The sequence below is a fragment of the Rousettus aegyptiacus genome, unplaced genomic scaffold (genome assembly GCF_014176215.1).
Source record: "Rousettus aegyptiacus isolate mRouAeg1 unplaced genomic scaffold, mRouAeg1.p scaffold_m13_p_11, whole genome shotgun sequence".
NCBI lineage: Eukaryota > Metazoa > Chordata > Mammalia > Chiroptera > Pteropodidae > Rousettus > Rousettus aegyptiacus.
In genome coordinates, this window is record NW_023416286.1 from 50,586,031 (window position 1) to 50,604,720 (window position 18,690).

The 18,690-nt window shown below is 36.0% G+C and overlaps 1 protein-coding gene across 6 annotated transcripts in view; it reads right to left on the reverse strand.

Annotated features, from left to right (window-relative positions):
- Positions 1-18,690, reverse strand: part of MYO16 (myosin XVI) — a 499,709-nt gene that overhangs the window by 182,851 nt on the left and 298,168 nt on the right. For all 6 annotated transcript variants that reach the window (XM_016145252.2, XM_016145250.2, XM_016145255.2 and 3 more), the window contains 4 exons: positions 11,290-11,401; positions 8,575-8,692; positions 7,723-7,794; positions 5,137-5,278 (listed from right to left, as the gene is read on the reverse strand). In XM_016145252.2, coding sequence (XP_016000738.2) covers positions 5,137-5,278; positions 7,723-7,794; positions 8,575-8,692; positions 11,290-11,401 — 444 coding nt within the window. The remainder of the gene's footprint in view (positions 1-5,136; positions 5,279-7,722; positions 7,795-8,574; positions 8,693-11,289; positions 11,402-18,690) is intronic.

The following is an 18,690-nucleotide window of genomic DNA, read 5'->3' on the forward strand; positions in this document are numbered from 1 at the left end:
AGTAACCATCCCTGTTGTGTCAGGCACTGTGCTGACAACTTGGTGTGTGTCATCTTGTTATCCTCAGCTAGCCTGGAAACCAACTGAAGTTCTTGCAACCAAGCATCAAATGAACAGGCCTGGAGACATATGAACTCATGACGAAATATGTCAAAATAAACTGTAGGTTTTGGTAACTGATATTTATTTAGAGAACTCTCCCAAAATCTCTATAGCTTATTGAAGCCAATGTAATTAATCATGAAATTTTTAAATGTTTATGGTTAGCTTAACTAAAATTTTACAAGAATATAATATAGTATAAGCATATTTAAGAAACTGTGGGCTCAGTGACAAACCAAAAATATCTCGATATGTACTCTTGAAATTCAATTTATTTACCGTATTACATTTGCATGCCAAATGTTTATGTCAAAAAATGTGGACTTCAGAACATGTAGACATAAATGATGAATGAATGAATGAATGAATAAATGAACAAGTAAAGTAAGTAATCTTCAATACCCCTCTACTGGATTATCTCTTAAACTTCACCTGTTAACTTTCTATTAACTTTCAATCTATTTATTTTCAAGTGTTTCTAATGATGAAAATGAAAATATTCCATAGGCTATATATCTCAAGTGTCCCTATAAATATAAACAAACCATCGTATTCAGAACTCATCATGAAAACAAGTTGATGAAACTATAGGTTTCTGTGTCTGAAGATGTTTGGAGAACTTGCTGAAAGTTTCTACAACCTATCTGCCTGCCCGAGACTGTTAGCTTGATGGTGCCTCTGCAGTAGTGAAGTTCTCACCATGACTCTGATAAAGATGTCAATTTAGAGGGGGAAAATCAAGGTATTATTCATTCCATGTTAGCAAGACTCCTCAAGCATTTATCTCATTTCAGAATCAAAGGAATTGCATCTTTTAAAAAAAGATTAAATGCAATTTAGTATACGTCTTAGGTTTAGCAATTATAAAACATGAGTAACTGAAATATCCACAACTCCTCAAGGCATGGTCCCATTCTCAATTCTCTCTCGATCCAGAAAAGTCCTGCCCAAGAGACACACTTGGAAATGTGTGGGGACTCAACCTATATGTGGCATGAGCTTATGTCTACTAGACTGCCCAGAAGCAAGTAGTGTGGGAGTGAATGCACTTCTCATTTCTTGAGGACTGTAGGAAGAGAGGTCCAGCAGTCGGAATCGATGGGGAAGCCAAGAAAAGGGGTCGGGAATAACTGACTTTCTTGCTAGAAAAATCTCCACATCAGGAAGCCAAGACATTCCTCACTTCTTTGTTCCAGTCCCCCATATCCCAAGAAGGCAGAGCCTGCAAATTGGGGTGCAGAAGCCTACCTCACTCCCTTCCTGGAAAGTAGTCAGCTGCCACCATAGGCCTTAACTGCAGCAGAAAGAGGACAACTCTCACCTTTAGATACTATAAATTTCTGTTAAAATACTGGATATTTGGGGACTTAAAGGATTAATAGATCATTTACTTAAAAGTGAGGAGAAAAGTCATGGGAGTTCCCTATGTTTTCTCTCAGAGTCGGAAAAATATTATCCTCACTGAATTTATTTTAAAATGTTGTGAAGCATAAAAAAAACCCCAACATGTATTTTCATTACACCATAATTCACACTTGTTTAGTATAGTGGTTACATCAAAATAGGTAACAATACAACTATATGTTTGAAAAATTACGAACAATCCTACTTACAATGTTGATACAACAATAAAACAAATGCCCTTCTTATGGCTAACATAATATTGTTCATAATGCTGCCTTTTCAGACCAAAGATAAATTTAATGTGTTTCCCTAACTTTTTCAAAAGGCTTGTCATTTTATTAAGAAAATATATATATATATATATTTAAAAGCAAGCCTTTCCGTTTTGAATGCTACATTCAATATCACGAAGTTGAAAATAATTTCTAAAATAATGAGGCAAAATAAGCCATGGGAGAATAGAAGTATTAAGGACAATTATTCAGAATCTTCTCTATGCTACAGTTTGTTCAAAAGGTGCTGCTTTGGGACATTGTGGTCAGACCCAGGAAGGGACCTCCTTAAAGCTATAGGAAAGTGCTTTGACAAAAAGAAAGGAGTTGACAAGCCCACAGTTTTTACATTATATCTGCAATCACATGACAGACAGGTGACTGAATTCACTTGGGAAGCAGGGAAATCGTAAAGCTACAGGACACTATGTTCTGACCAAGTAAGCTGACCTAATGAGGAAAAGAGACCCTGGCAGCCATCTTAAAAAATTCCTAAGAATGAGGAGACCACAACTTTGGTCTGACTGCAATGAATGAAGTATCCGAAGGAAGATTACTCTTTCAGGAGCAAGACTGTATTCCTAGAAGGAGACTAGAAACACACCTTTGGATTCACTGGGGTAAAATTGGCCAGTGAAGAATGGAATAGAAGTGTCTCCAGTGCCCATAGCGGTTGCCAATTTTCCACGTGTGAAGTTGGAAGACTCTATATAAAGATATCCATGCAGTTTCAACACGGAACTTATGCCTATGCTGGTCGGTGCATGTCAGCTGACTATTCATAGAGGACTTGAGGCCAAAAAATACTAGAAAAGTCAGATCAAACTTAGCGACTTTATTAGTTTTCTTTGGAACTTGTTTGGTATTATTTAAAATCATATTTTAATTATTAAACAATGCCTTAAACAAATAGAAGGCATTATTATTATTATTATTATTATTATTATTATTATTGTTACTATCGTTATTCCTGATTACCTGCTTAGACCAAATCATTCTCAACTAAGCCTAAAAAACAGAGCTTTCATGTGTTTCTATTTTGAAACACCTAACCACTAAGCGTGACCCTGGAACCCAAGCTTCCCGGTGCAGCCGGCTTCCAGCCTGCAGTGTCCCATGCAGGCAGCCTGTGCAGAAATCAAGGCCACAGCAGGCAACAGGCAGGCAGATGTCCTCACATTGATTTTACTGACTTGATTTTGGCCAGGCAAATATGGCAAATGTTTTTGCTCCTCTTAATTAACTAATCGTCTGCTTCTCCTGCATTACACCCCAGGATTTTTATTCCTAAGGAACCCAGTTTGGAATCTAGGTAGAGAGTCTTTTTAAATATATAATATTATTGACGTTGTACCTATTTTGCTGTAACCCAGGAAATTAATCTAGCATTCTAAGACCAAACAGTGCATCTGTTTCAATTTCATTTGTTTTCTCTTTATTACTTGTCAGAATATATCTTATTTATATTTATTCTCTAGCAAAATTTTAAAAAGTATATAGTGTGAAAAATATTTCCCTTTAACATCAGGGATGCTCACCAACTGTAACCATTTGGATGGATATGCATGCATGTACATATGTATATCTTATATAATCTTTTTTGACATAATTACAAAATTTTTAAAAAATGGAGATTCATAAACAATAAAAGCCTATTCTGAGTTTATTGAAATTTGGAGACCTCTCTATGACTTTGGAAATGGGTCTGTAAATCTGCAAATCCTTAAGCTTTCCATGAATTTCAATGAGTTAGAAATACTGCAAACATAACCTTTCTATGCATTATTTCAGGTTTTAAATTTAGGTTGGGTGACCCATGGGAGAAATAGGAAAGAAAAAATAAGAGTTATGACTCAAATGAGAATACTGTCTCTTAGAAGTTAAACTTATAATACAGTTCTAATTTCCCACTAATCTCTATCCTCATTCATTTGCTTAGCAAATAATTTTAAAAGATAAACCTACCACCACAAATTTACATATTGAGACAGTGGGAATATTCCCACCGAAATGGAAATAATTTATTTTCCATGGTTTATGTTTGTATTTTCTGTGTGTGTGTGTGTGTGCGTGTGCGCGTGCGTTAGAAATACACTATATGTATTTCCAATTACATAAATTGAAGGTTCTGTATGATTTAGATGTCAAATGAAGTTTTCTAAAAGTTTCTACATGGAGCTGGATTTATATATTAATTTTTTCCACGTCAGCTTCAGCAGAGCTGCCAATAATTTTATATCAGATGCATTTGGTAGACATAGCATATTAGCATCATTCTGTGAAGACTCTTCATCTTTAGAGAAAAATCACAAATTAATTGATAATAAGCAATAATAAGAAAATCAAAAATCCTCACCATACCAAATACTAAGGTATATCTGGTAAAATATAGGTAATACTATATTTACCTTCAAATCCTAGATTATATATTGAATATGTTGATCAGTACAAAGTGGGATTATATATGTTTACATTTTAATGAGAATTTCAGCATCCCTTTGTACTTGAAATCTTCTGAGATGTCTATTTATTTAAGAACTTTTCCATTAGTACATGTTAGTTACAATGTTTTATTAGAAACCTCTAAATGGAGCAATTTTCAGGAACTGGTGAAGAAATCTATATGGATAGCTAAGAAATTCTCAGAAGGTTTCATTCAAAGACAAGCATATGCATAAAGACTTCAGGATGCAGTTTTGCTTTCAATGATCTGCTCAAGGTCATTATTAGTGACGAGAGTAATAACAAAGTTTTCCATTGACAAAATGCCAGAGAGATCTATAACTTTCAGATGATCAAATAAGCATGAGAATCTTCTGCTTAAAAATGATTAGGCTACAAGTGAAATAATTACCATAGAGACCCTTCACCAAGTAACCCACAAAATAAGTGAAGAAAACAGGAAAAATGACCCATCTGAAATGCATCATTGAATTTTTTCTGAGAGAGACATGGGCTCCTCAACAAACTTAAGTCCTTTATATATTTTTGGCCTGTCTTCTTCCTAAATTTATAAAAAATGTTATACTTCTTGGTGCTCAAAAAGCCATATATGCCTTCAGTCCAGAGAAAATTCATTTGCATCTCTATGCATGAGAGATGATTTAATTTATTCATCAATATATGTGTGTGTGTGGGGGGGGTGGCTTAAATCTCTAAAAATAGTCAAGTAAAATTACCTTGTTTAATATGAAATGTTTTAAAACACTTTAAGTAAAATCATCTTGTTAAAATAAAAGGTTTTAATAAGGGTTTAACTTATAGGTCACACTGAATTGTGAAACATCTTTAAAAGGTAAGACTTTTTGAGTTAGCTATGGCAGGAATAACAATAATGACCAGCATCCATCAACCTTACCTGTGGGGCTCATCTTGACTGTGGAGGCAGCAATTTATGGTATTCGCCAAAAAGCTAAACAAACGACTGTACAAAGATTTGGCCAGAAGATCCCGGTAAAATTCAGCCATCTCTATAGTATGTCGACGTGTTATCATATCGCCTGGAATAGTAAAGGGGAGAAGCATAAGAGTTCTTTCATTTAGAAACAAACAAATCAATGCACATCTTATTTACCCATCATACATCCTCGTACATCACAGATTGCTAAAAATATATAATATGATTCTAATAAATAAAGTCTCTGTCAGTTGTTACATAAAATGTTTCTCAAAAATAAGTGTCATATACATTGCAACCTTACTTGTTAAAAATGTTGACCACAGCTTTTGACCTTTTAGAAACTATGTAATTTCCTTTCAGTTAGGGAACCAACTCTTTGAAGGGCCCCTCTTAACAAGTTTCCTGCTGGCAGCTCACTGGTTTGGATACTGAATCATCCCCAAGGCATTTGGAAACCTGGCCATCTGGAAAATTAGTCATATTTTAAATATTTTCAAAGAAATGGCCCAACTAACCAAAACGTGGGACTAGAATTTGGGAACAAGATTGAGCCTTCAGGTAGATATTTTTATGTATTCTCGAAGAGATAGTAATACAATCTTCAATAAGATATTTTAAAAAGGATAGACTAGAGAAGAAAGCAAGAAAAAATAAGTGAGGATAACTTGGAATTGAGCCTAAAACAGAGAGCTGAGACAGAGTGCAAACCTAGTATTCATAATCTGTGGCCTTGGTCAACATGGCTAACCATTGCAATGTGGGCTGAGCAAGGAGTTAATAGGATGATGATCATGTGAAATGAGGGTTGAAGAAGTTGTTAATCATGGAGACATAGATAAGGAAGAACTGCTTCTGAGACTGGTTGAGATACAAACAAACAAGCAAACAAACAAACCAAACCAAACCAAACCAAAACAAAACCACCAGAGGTAATTGAGAATCAGGGAGCTACAAGTTAAAGGTTAATGAGATGGACCAACACAAGGTGGCAGTGAAAGCAGTATGCCATTTATGATGTTATAAGATTGAGATCTCTAGAGTCAACATGATTAAGGGGTTCTGATGGGATGGGTCATCATCATGGCAGGTATATAAAGAGATGAAGGCACTGTAAGCAGAGAGACCTGCTTTATATATATATATATATATATATATAATATTTTTTCTATATATTAAATTATAGATATTAATGGAGAACAGCTTTTCTTTAAAAAATTGTGAGAAAAAGTAATGTAGTTGGATAACTTCAAGAAACACAGTAGGATTGGATGCAAGGGTACAAGTGGAAAAATGGCTAAGGGTGAAGCATAAAAATTAGATATGGCTCAAATAATAAAGTACCCCCTAACTGACCCTAAAGTGGCAAGGTTTACTCTAAAGGCATTGGAGAATCTTTGAAAGGCAGTTCATGGATGAAAAGCATATTTGCATTCCAAAAAGATTATTCCTGAAGCGGTATAGAAGGAAGGTGAATGAGATAAGTCCAGATAGAAAAGTAACAAGGATGTCCTTGCTATAGATCCAGGGGAAGAATGATGCGTTAAGGCAATGGTGACAGAAGGGAAGAGATGGCAGTGAGAATGAAAGATGTTTATGGAGCAGAGTTGTCTGTGTCTCATCTGCTCACTGAAGAAAGAGGAGGAAGCGGTATCAAGAATAACTTTTGGGCAACTGAATAGTTGAGAGATTCATAAAGTTCAAACATATGGAAGGTTAACTCTATATATGAAAAAGAAATTGTAAGTTACATACCTAAATACCTGCAAGTAGGTCCAGTAGGAACAATGGTAAGAAGAATGGTGATTTAGAGAAAAAATGATCGGCTGGATGGTGAGTCCTCAAAATTACAGTACAGGGGAAGTTTGGTAAGACAATGATTTATAATGAATAATTAAAGAGCATGTAGGAAACTACTTTCCTTACCCATTAAATAGTGATGCACATAGCACAAAAATTCACCTTGGGAGTTAGATAGCATTAGATTTTAATTCTAAACATGCCATTAACTAGTGATTTGCATTCAGAGTTATTTAACCTTTTGAATCTTACTTTTATTATCTGTTAATATAGAAATACTTATGCCCATCTCATAGTGATTTGTAAGGATTAAAAAATTCCCATATTTTAGTGCTTGGGACCATTCTTGTCGTTAAGTGGCCCCCAAATGGCAGCTATTATTATGATAGATCAGGTAGAGAGAAAAGGACACTCTTCAATGAAGGGGGCAGCATGGAACCACACGCACAAATGGATCCAATGTCTTACTTGCATAGATCCTATTGAGTTGATGCCTTTATTTGTTTAATAACCGATTAGCTAGTAAAGATGACCAATTAATCAAAATGATCTCTCAGGAGCATAAAGAGTTTACAATATAGTCAGATCAAGTGACCAAAGGGGTTTATAATTTTTTTTTTCCATTTGGCATTCAATTCAGAGAAATAGTTTCATTTAGTGGGGAAAGGTAAGTTTGTATTTACTTTCTATATTTCAAAGAAGACAATGATTGCATAAAGATGAAAACCAGAGCATAGCACAACTTACCTTTAAAATATTGGATATCAGTTGTTAAAGCAGACACCAGTTCATCTGTTGAAACTTGTAACATGCCAGCCACTAAAATTAAAGTAACATTGAAAACATAAAGTTAGCATATATTTTTGACAGAGAAAACATTGTATTTTAAGGTTATAATTTATAAACTTTATATAGACTCATTAGAAAATGTGTGTATTAAAACTAAACTACCACCTTAATTGTCGAATTCAACTAAAGAAACATCCTATAAGTAATCAAAATGTTAATGAGTTTTTGGGTCTCCTGCATTAAATCACAGCAGGTTTTTTCCCTCCTTGCCCTCACAGATGGCCCTAAATGTTTTCTCTCAATTCCTTGTTAAATTACTTTGATATGAGGTGAAGATAGGCTGTTCACTGACAATCTGTGGTTTTAAGGTAATTTGAAAAAAATCTGGGAGTGACTAACCAGGCAACTTCAAAGGAGAGAAATTTTTGGCAAAATCTCTGCAGGGAAGTAATTATATTCGGTTTAAAATGTTATGTTAATAACATGCCCCCAAAATATACTGGGTAGCGGGGGTGGGGGTGGAGAATACTTAGAATAATATAAATAAACCCAAGTATGTGCTGAAGGATCAACCTGTTAATGTGGTGGGAAGCAGGAGAACATAAATGTACATCTTGTTATTCATTCCCATAACCATTTATAAAAAAGAACAAAGTGGTTACGGTTCTTTTTTTTTCCCCCACCAGTCACACCGAATTCTGCTCTAGAAAGGTTTTAGTCCGCCTGGCTTTTCTGTCCTTTGTCTCCCTCTACTGGCAGTTCTGCAAAACTGCACATCCATGAAGTTAACGTTAGCTCTGTTCCACTGACCTTGTTCCAGAAGCTGGAGGTCAGAAACAAATGCAGAGTCGGTCTCGGTCAGAGCAGTGAACCGAATGTCTCCAATGTGTACTATTGCTGCTAGAATCACAAACAGATTCTCCACCTCCTACACATTTTGCAAATAGAGAAGATGAATAAGATTGCTTAGAAGAAAGATTCAGAGATAAATCCTTTAGAAATGTAAAAGTATGTTAAAAAATGACATGAACCCTATTAGTGGGGTTGTGATTTTTCAGATCTCAAATGTTCAGTAAAAGAATTCTCAATCTCTAGCTCAAAATTAAAATCTCGTAATTCAATGCACATTTCCTCTGAATCAATGTTTCTGTTCCTTAAACAAAAGAGAGTAAGGGAAGTGTTCTGATACAAATGAACAGTTTCCACGTTACTATCATAATGAAAAATGAATGGTCGAACTGGCTGGATGTCACCAGCCAGTGACAGACTTCACACGTCCTCCCAGGGCTGATACAGAACTGTAAACAGAGCCTAGTCGTATTTCACGGCTGCTGTGGCTGCTTCACTGGAGAACGTATGCGATGGTGTCCATCCTTTGGTTATCTCTCACATGAGATAGGTTGATATTACGATTATAGAATTTTTCACTTCTGCTGGATAATTATGGGAGCCATGATGAAAACAACTATGCCTAGATAAACAAAATGCAAATAGTTTTTTAAGGTATTTTAAGGAAAACAGGAAAAAAAGTGGATGTTGGCAAGAGCTATCTTTGAGCAGAAGGTAGCAGGAAGTAAGAGAATGCTGAAAGAGAATATGTGAGAATCTGGAGCTCTGCATAAGGAAAAAAGATACCTTAAATTTGGTTTTGGACAGTCATTTTGTGGTAAAAAGGAAAAGTCAAGAAATAGCTCTAAATTAAAATATACTTTTCTAAAACAAATATTTAGTGTGATGATATCAATAGTAAAGTCGGTTAAGTTCCATGCAGGGCAAGTGTAATAATCTTTTAAATTTTCATTTTCTTAATTGGTAATTAGGTAATAAAAAGCTCCTGCTTGTGGAAATTTTACTAAGATCAACTTTTATTTGCTTAATAAAAATATAGTTGAAACAATATATATAGTCCATGGGACTTCCATGAATTTCCTCAGAACTTTAGTTTTCATCATAAGATATAATTTTATCATCCCAAAATGAGGACACTGACAAGGATGATAGCTAAGTGATGTTTACGGCTAATATTCCATGGATGTGGCATTACTTAAAAATGATTTTGGTAACTCCCAAATCACAAATTAGTATTTCAAATTTTATTCACTTGCGCTTATTTGAATAACATTTTACTTCTTATACTACCTGACAACATTTTCCTCTCTTTTAATAAATCTAGCAACTCATTAAATTTCCTAGTCCCTGGTGAGATAGGCACTTCTGGATACACAGACAGGAAGACTTTGCTCTGTCCTCAAGGATCTTACAGTTTAGTGGTAGAGGCAGAGCTGTGAAAACTAGCCACAACATGAATTACAAAGTGATGACACCATGACAGAGGTCAAAATAAACTGCTCGGTGGGCACGGGGCGGAGGCTGCTCTTCTGTGTTTATCATATGATTGCATGTTTCTAGAATTTCAAACTTTGAATAAGGCCAGGGTGAACTAAAACAAAGTGCACAGAGCTAATTCATTTAGGGTGAGCCCCCGTGTCCTCATCCATCCCTTTTTGCCAACTTCTTACCCACTTGCTGCCCATTAGACTTATGTATGTGGGCAGGAGAAAAAAAAAAAAAAAAAAGACCAAAATCAATCAACTTAGTGGTTTAAGGAAAAGAACATATTTAAATTATGAATAAATCTGCGTTCCTAGACTACTGACTTACCCAAGTTACCCACACAATTTTATGTTAAAAAAAGAACTGGTCATAATTCAAAAAGATGCCATATTGAATGAGGGAAAACAAAGATAATGTGTAAGGGAAAGAGATTTGTGGGAATTCTAAGAAGCCTCAAGGCTTAGGTCATTTCATATCTCTTATTCAATTAGACCTGTGCTGCACAATTCAGGAATCACTAATCACTTAAGACTTTTTCAATTTAAATTAATTAAAACAAAGAAAAATTAAAAATCCATTTCCTCAGTCTCATTAGCCACATTTCAAGGGCCCAGTAGCCACTAACCACATAGACCACATTGTCCCATGCAGACCTGGAACATTTTTGTGATCACAGGAAGTTCCGCTGCATGGCAGTGGTTCAAACATCTTAAACTGTATTTTTCAGCTTCATGATGCTTGAAAGTATTTGATAATTCTTTAAGAATAAAAAGAACAATTTTAATAGAGTGACTAGATAACTTTTCAAAATGGTTCTTAGCAGTAAACAGCTCATTCTGATGTGCTGGTTTTCTCTTGAGTAGGTCAATATAAAGTTCTTTGATCTGTTGGGCTCACCTGGGTGAAAGGTCTCCTTGACCATCCTCTTGAAAACAGCAGCCCCTCCCCTTGCCCCTTTCTCTTCGTCTTCATCATACGTATGACACTGAGCTTATTGTTTGTTTCTGTCTGTCTACCCCACTAGAATGTAAGCTGTCGGGGGCGGAGATTGGGGCTTATTCTCTGCTGAATCATGTGTGTTTGTAACCACATCCAGAATATAATAGGGACTGGGTAAAAGTTTCAAATGAATAACTTTGATAAATTAGTAGAAGGTTAGTTTCTCAGTGACATATTTATGATATGACTCACCAAGGTACTGAAGCCAACTACATTCAAGGCTTGTTTCAAAACAGTAAATCTCTCCCTGTTCAGAGAATGCTCTGCTGTTGATACATCATTTTGTAGGGTCTGGTTCAAATACCTGTTAGGATAAGAAGCACATAGAATTATGGCTTGGCTGATAGTCAAACTCCAGTGGTTAAAAGTCACTTTGGCCATATTTGGTCTCTCGAATAATGGAAACCACCTGGACATTGTGTACCTATGTGTTTATAAGGCTTTGGTACATAATAGCACATGATGTTTCAGGAAGAGAAAAAACGGTTCTCATTGTACCAGAACATGTTCACTCTGTCTGACTTGGTTCTCACCGTAGCTGTGCCCTTCCTGCTGAAAGGAGAAGGTCACAGTGTTCTATGTATTTCTTATAGAAATTTGGTGGGTCCTAGCATGTGCTTTGTAATTAATATTTGTAGTAAAGATTTTTTAATTTAAAGTAATTTATTGTTCCTTCCTGTCGAAATCTTCTAATTATGAGGTTGTTGATTAATTCATTGATTTATTCCTTTTATTCAACAAACACACTGGAATCACCTACCTGACACATAATACTAGCAGCGGAGGATATAAAGATAAAGGGCTCATCCCTGGACTCTCAACAGCAAAAACAAAAATAATGTATCCAGGCAGAGACATGAGAATATGTAGCTGCAGGAAAATATGGAAGTAGAACAAGAGAGAAGAATGTGAGGTGTTTATAAGACTGTAAGAAAGGGAGTAAACCCGGAAGTGGATGATGAGAAAAGGCTGGATACAAGGAAGAGGCTCTGGTTCCAAGAGTAGACTTGGAAGAAGAATTTGCCAGGCATGTTCTTAAGGGTGTTCCTGGAATAATTAGCAACAAGTGCAAAGGTACACAAGAGTGAGTCAAATGACATATATGAGGAGCTTGGGGAGCTCAGCAAAATTGGAGCCTAAGGCAAGAGGAGCACAGGTTGATGAGGATGGGAAGTAGCCAGAGTTCTGTATTATCTTGCAGAAGAGTTTCAACTATGTCATGTCAATTAACAGTCTTGAAACAAACAAACAAACAAACAAAATGGCACCACCAGATTATTGTTTCAGAAAGAACATTCCAATAGTCCAGTGAAGGGTTACCTGAAAAGAGATGCGGCAACTAAGGGTGCTAGGTGATCCAGTGAGAGACCAGCAGAGGTGGAGAAAAGCAAAAGATATGGGAAGGCCTAACTGGCAGCATGAGGGGACCAATTGGATATGAGGGAAGAGAAAAGAGATGTACTAATGATGTTTTTCAAGTTTCTGTCTGGGGAAACGCATTGGATAGTGGGCTCATTCAACCAGAATATGTTCTCCAGAAGAAGAGTACATTTTTTGACAGAGAAAATCTTAGAACTTATCGGACTTCTTGTTAAAGTTCAATGAAATAATTGGCTATAAGAACTTGAAATTGAGAAAAGTTTAGAAAATAAGATCTGGAGGTCACCAACATGCAAAACAACTATGTGAGTGAATGAACTCACCCAAAAAGAGCTGCTAAAATTTAGGGGTGAAGAAAAGAATGGAATGTTCAGAAAAGGAGTAGGGAAATTAAAAGAAATCAATCATTAAAACAAAGGGAAACATATTATTAGGATTGATCAAATCAATATAAAAGAGACCACAGAAGCAAGCAAGGACACGGATGTTAGTGTGGAGAGGACACAGAATGTAGTCGGTTGTGTAGAAGTGAGGTCTGTGAGGACTTCTTTTTTCTCAATCTTGACTATACAGAATAAAAGTAAAACAGCCTCATTTCTAGGGTAGGGAGTGGGAAAATTCGAGAACAGTTGTATGCTGAGATAGAAAGATTGATATAAAACAAAAAAACAAAAAAAAACCAAAAAACTATAAGAAAGGGAGTTGTTGTGGGGACAAGGTTGAAGAGAAGGAATTTGATGAGGAAAGAAGAAGGGTTTGAATCAGAAGTACAGGGGAGGGTGTGTCCCCCACTGAGGAAGGAACAGCGCTTTCTCCCACATGCCAGAGAAAGTCATAAAATATGAGTCTAAAAGCAGTAGCATCTCAGAGGAGTAGAGGAGACACTGCTTTATTGCTTAAGGTTTTCTAGGAGAGAGACTGAGTTTAGATGACTAAGTGAACGTGGCTCTAGGAAAGTCTTAAGAATCTGAGATATTTGCTATGGAGAATGGAAACAACTTCCCTGCGGGGAGCCGTGGGAAGTTCAGCTCATGCTGTAGAGGGCCCAGGTGAAGGTGAAGACCAGCTCATGGGCTGGTTTCACTCTCCCCAGAGGTCCTCCACTGCATGATGTAGAATAGGTGATTTGATGTTTGGGGCAGTGGAACACAAAGAAAAGGTCCTCAATGTTAGCACGGGATTGAGTTATGATAGTCATTTTGCCTAAAATGTGCTAAATTTTAGTGACTAAAAAGTCTTAATGATAAGAAATTTTAAACGCTCTCAATTCTTATTCTCACAACAGTTTTTACTTCAGTTAAATTCTAGGTAAAAGAAGCAATGTGAAATTAATCCTGGTAGTAATTAACAGACAGGACTATTAAGTATGTGATAGTCCAGGAGAAACCCAACCAAAGCAGAATTTTAGAGGGCAGTTTGCCTCATGGCAGGGATGATACTTTAAAATTGGTTGTATTTTCCCTCTGTTGCCAGAACATGTGTTGGCATGAAAATGATCAAAAGTTTATAACTCAGTGTCTTCCACACAAATTTTAAATTTCTCCAACTATTAAAGAGTGTTGGGGATGATTTCACTGGAAATATAGTTTTTAGTTATCAGTAAATCTATCTTAAAATGAGAAGCTTAGTATTGAAAAATATTAAAAGTCTGCTTTTTAGAATTAAAAGTACTTTGAGATCATTTAGTAACAAAACCTCAAACAAGGACTGAGAAATACCTGAAAAATATTTCTAGTAAAATATTTCAACTAAGAATCTGAAGACTTAGAATTGAGTCCTGTCAGCCTCTTTCTAATGGCATTTTCAACTTTTGTTATTTGTAAAATACAGAGAAGAGTTCAAAAATAAAATTGTAAAATTCTCCATTTTTAGTTCATGGTGATTTTATAAGGATGAAATAAGATATACGTGGCATGCTTTCAACACTCAGCTTGCAACTTATATGCAGAATATGAGTATTTCCTGGAAAAAAATTTATCTTATATATGTGAGCCTTCAGTCAATGTGCTCTGTCATTAATGAAGCTCTTAATCAAACAAATAACTAAGCCAAATGAAGTAAGGAAGTTTTTGAGAAATTATAACAAACACTATTAAAAATGGAGAATATTTAATCTATAAAACATTCTTTTCTTCTCAGATAAAACTAATAAATAGATACAATGAAAAGTTCATAGTTTTCACTTCTTAACTATTTTTTTCCCCAAACTGAATCACTTGAAAGTTGATAATCACATATACAATATTTCTGTGGCATTTCCAAATGTTTTTAACACCAGAAAATAAGTGAGAATGATTGTGTTTAAGGGTTATAGACTTCCCTGTAGACTGGATATAACTCCACTGATGTTTTCCCACTAATCTCAGCACAGCAACTGAAAACCAGCCTAGAATGGAATAGCTTAACTTTATCCATATGTTTTCAGGGGGCCTAAGAAACTTAGTCCAATTTCTGGTTTCCTTTGCTACAAAGCATGGTACCAACATGCGTGCGTGCACACACACACACACACACACACACGCACGCACGCACAAACCACATGTGATGTTGACTATATATTTGACCTACCTCAGAAGAGTTACAAGTGCTTCACCTCACTGAGAGTTTCCAACTTTATTGCCTATTAATTAGTGGTCTCACAATTCCCAGTATTCAAATCTTAGAACTCAGTATTTAATACATTTTAAATGAACTCTTTTATGACTCGGATCATATATAGCTCAATCTGTTTTTTTTTTTTTAATCATCTCACTTTAACTCATAACTGGAAACAGTAATCTTTGGCAGCATCTAGAATCTCCATGTCCAGAGTCAAAAACATCGGAGACTCTTCATGTGTTGAATCAAGAATCACTGTAGTTCTGTTCTTTAAAAACTGATAGATCAAGAGAATGCTCTAGATGTTATTTCTACCTTGTAGCACAGGACTGTAATATGCAGACTGTAAAATATTAACAGTTACAGATGGATTAATACTGTTTGACTAATTTACTGAAAGGGAAAGGCAGTGGGAACTATTATGTGTCATATACTCAACTAGATATTTAAAAGCAGTTCTTCAGCTCCTCTCCACATTGACCTATGAAAAGTAGAGCTATTACTGTGACCATTTAAAGCATAAGGAAAGCAAAGTTTATTTAATATAACCGGGCCAATAATTGGCCAACCAACACACATTCTATCCTAATGTCCCAGTGCTTCTCAAGTTCAGTTACAAGTTTCCTGCAGGGGAATTGGAAGGGAAAGGGAGATTGAATAGCTTCACAAGGCATCTTTCTAGAGTTAATTTTTTGCTTTAAAACGTAGGAGGATAAAATTAAGTGGTGAAATTATTATTAAACGTATTTTAAATAGAATGTGAAATCTCATGAAATTTTAAGATTTCATGGAATATTTTACTATTCATGTCCTCTTCTGACCCAACTCTATACTTGCACTACCAGCGTGAATTGGAGTAGCTCACAACTCAGAGGAAGCTTCTGAGAAATGCTGCAGGGCCCATGCTGTCTTGCAGTGGGGGTTTCTGTCACCGGGGTGAGGCTTCCCATGGAATGCCCAGACAGACTTGAAGCATCTTTGAAACTAGAATGGAATTCAGCGATGGCTTGTTCAGTCATGCTCCAGTGACTTAATGACCTCATTTATTCATCCTAGAAAATTTAAAAATTTTTTTGGTAGTTTCCTTGGGATTTGATACTTCCCCCTACTCCCGATGGTGGTTTCTTTTGATCAACTAAGTTTATAAATCTCATTTATAGATATGCTGAAAAAAGAACACCTATATCAAATATACAAATATCTTTGTTTTCACTTACAGGAAAAAGTAGAAAGTCAGATGAATATGTATTAAAATTAGGCGGTGTAAAATTCTACTTGGGCTTTGGATAAGAAAAGGTTTTCATTAAAAGTTGAATTTATTTAAAATAAGTGAGTAACAACTGTTAACTATATGCTCTTCCCAACTAACTATTCCATTGTTACAGTTTGTTGATTTTCATAACAAGTAGTATTCCAGTGATACATCTTCTGAGGTAGGTCAAATTTACAGTTAAAATCATGCGTGCGAGAGGATGTGTATGTGCATGTGTGCACACGTGTGTGGGCACTGATACTGACGCTTTGTAGCAAAGAAAACCAGATACTGGACTAAGTTTCTTAGGCCACCTGAGAACATATGGATAAAGTTAACTCATGCACCAAATCACAGGAGGATTTTCCTTTGTTAACAGGAGTCCACACTGGAAAACTCTTTCAGAATGTACTACATAAAGGGACAAATTGAAAACACCCACCCTCGGCCTATGGCATCATAGTGACATGAAGATCTGGAATTCAAGGTAGCAGTAGTATGATCGGAATATCAAAGAAAACAGTGGCCAGTTGCAAAAACTCCACTTTGTGTCCCCTCTCGTGCTAGGACCTCCCAGCTCACCGTTAACACTGCAAACTTGCAACTAGCAAATGAAGAAGTCCCGAATATCTAATGCACAGCACAGTGGTTTTGGTCAACAATACTGTATTATAAACTTCAAAGTTTCTAGGTGACTAGATCGTAAGTGTTCTCACCACAAAAAAGAAACGATGATTATTGACAAGATAGTGTTGAGGTAATGCTACAATGGCAGTCATATTACAATACATAAATGTACCAAACCAACATCTGTATACTTTAAACTTGCACAATGATATAAATCCATTCTATCTAAATAAATAAATAACCAAGGGAACAAATAAAACACAGCTGCCCTACCATGCTCACCTGGAGCCATTATTCACAAGGACTGTTGTGTGCCTCTGTGTGTGCCCAAGGCACACTGGGAATGAAGTCTCACAGATAAAGATATTACTACATACTTATTAAAAGCATTCACCACGTCAGAGGCTCAGAGACTACAAATAGGATGTTTTGCTCAATGTTTTTATTTGCAGCATAAATACAAAAGAACAATGTCTTCTCTACTATGGGCAAAGCTTCCTTCTACTTGGAGATGTTTAATATGTAAACAGAAAATAGGTAAGACAAAATCATAGAGCAAGCATCAACAAAGAAAGCACTGTTCACTAGTTTACTAATAAAGATGGTAAACTGCTGCTTCTTGCTCATCCAGTCCACCTTGCTCCTAAAAAGGAGATTCTTTTCTTTATTGTTTTTAAACTATCTAGAAAGTATTAACAAATTTTAAATCTCCCAATAGAATATGAATAAGATTTTTATTAACATAGGTTCAGATACATAAATCTCTACCAATGAAAATATTAATACGTTAGCTGCAAACTGTTTTGTTTGGAAAGAGGAAACCCTGCTGTTCTTCAGGAAAAGAACAGAATCATTTAATAAATTCAGGAAAAGAACAGAATCCATTTAATAAATTACACATTCAGAGAGACTTTGGGTCTTGTGACATTCTCAGAATAGTTTGTCCATATTTTTCTAATCAGTCAGAATATTTCTTCAAAACATCTGGTGGAACAAATTAAACTCTTACCATCTTTCAAATAGTGAACACTTACTGTTAACTAATTTGTTTATTAAAAACGTCTACTTCAAAGAGATAAAGGTGGAAACACAACAGAGTGGCCACGTCCTGTACAAAGTGACCAGGGCAAGTGTTTGGGGAGCCAACCCTGAGACTGCATCCAGCCCTTGAGCCTTGTGTCTAGCTTGGGTTCCTTCTACCACAGGAAGGAGCACCTTTTCCTTCTCACAGAGACACTCAAAATATACCCCAGCCATATTTAAATGAGTGAATTGGTAAAATGAGGAAGAAGATTATGCTCAGAATGTGTGGCTTGGTCTGGCTTTCATGAACCTGTTTAACAAACCAAAGCCTGAGGGGCCACATCTGTGAGGGGCGGAGGATGGGGTGGTGGACGGGGTGATGGAGGAGGAGCTTTCTGTAACTCACCCCAAGTCATTCCCCAGCCCGCTCCAGCTCTATACGTGGAGAGGGGCAGTATGTGTGTGTGTGTGTGTGTGTGTGTGTGTGTGTGTGTGTGTGTGTGTGTGTGTGTGTATATATATATATATGCTTCAGCCAAGCTTGAACAGGTGTTAAAATACTACTCAGGAGAATTTGTTGCGAAAAAACATTGCGTAAGGTCTTATATAAGGTCAAGTCCTTAATACTATTACAAAGGAGAAACTTAAAAATAACCCTGTGTCTTAAATACGATCGAGGTAGGTACCTGAATGGAAATGTCTGTAATATGTAA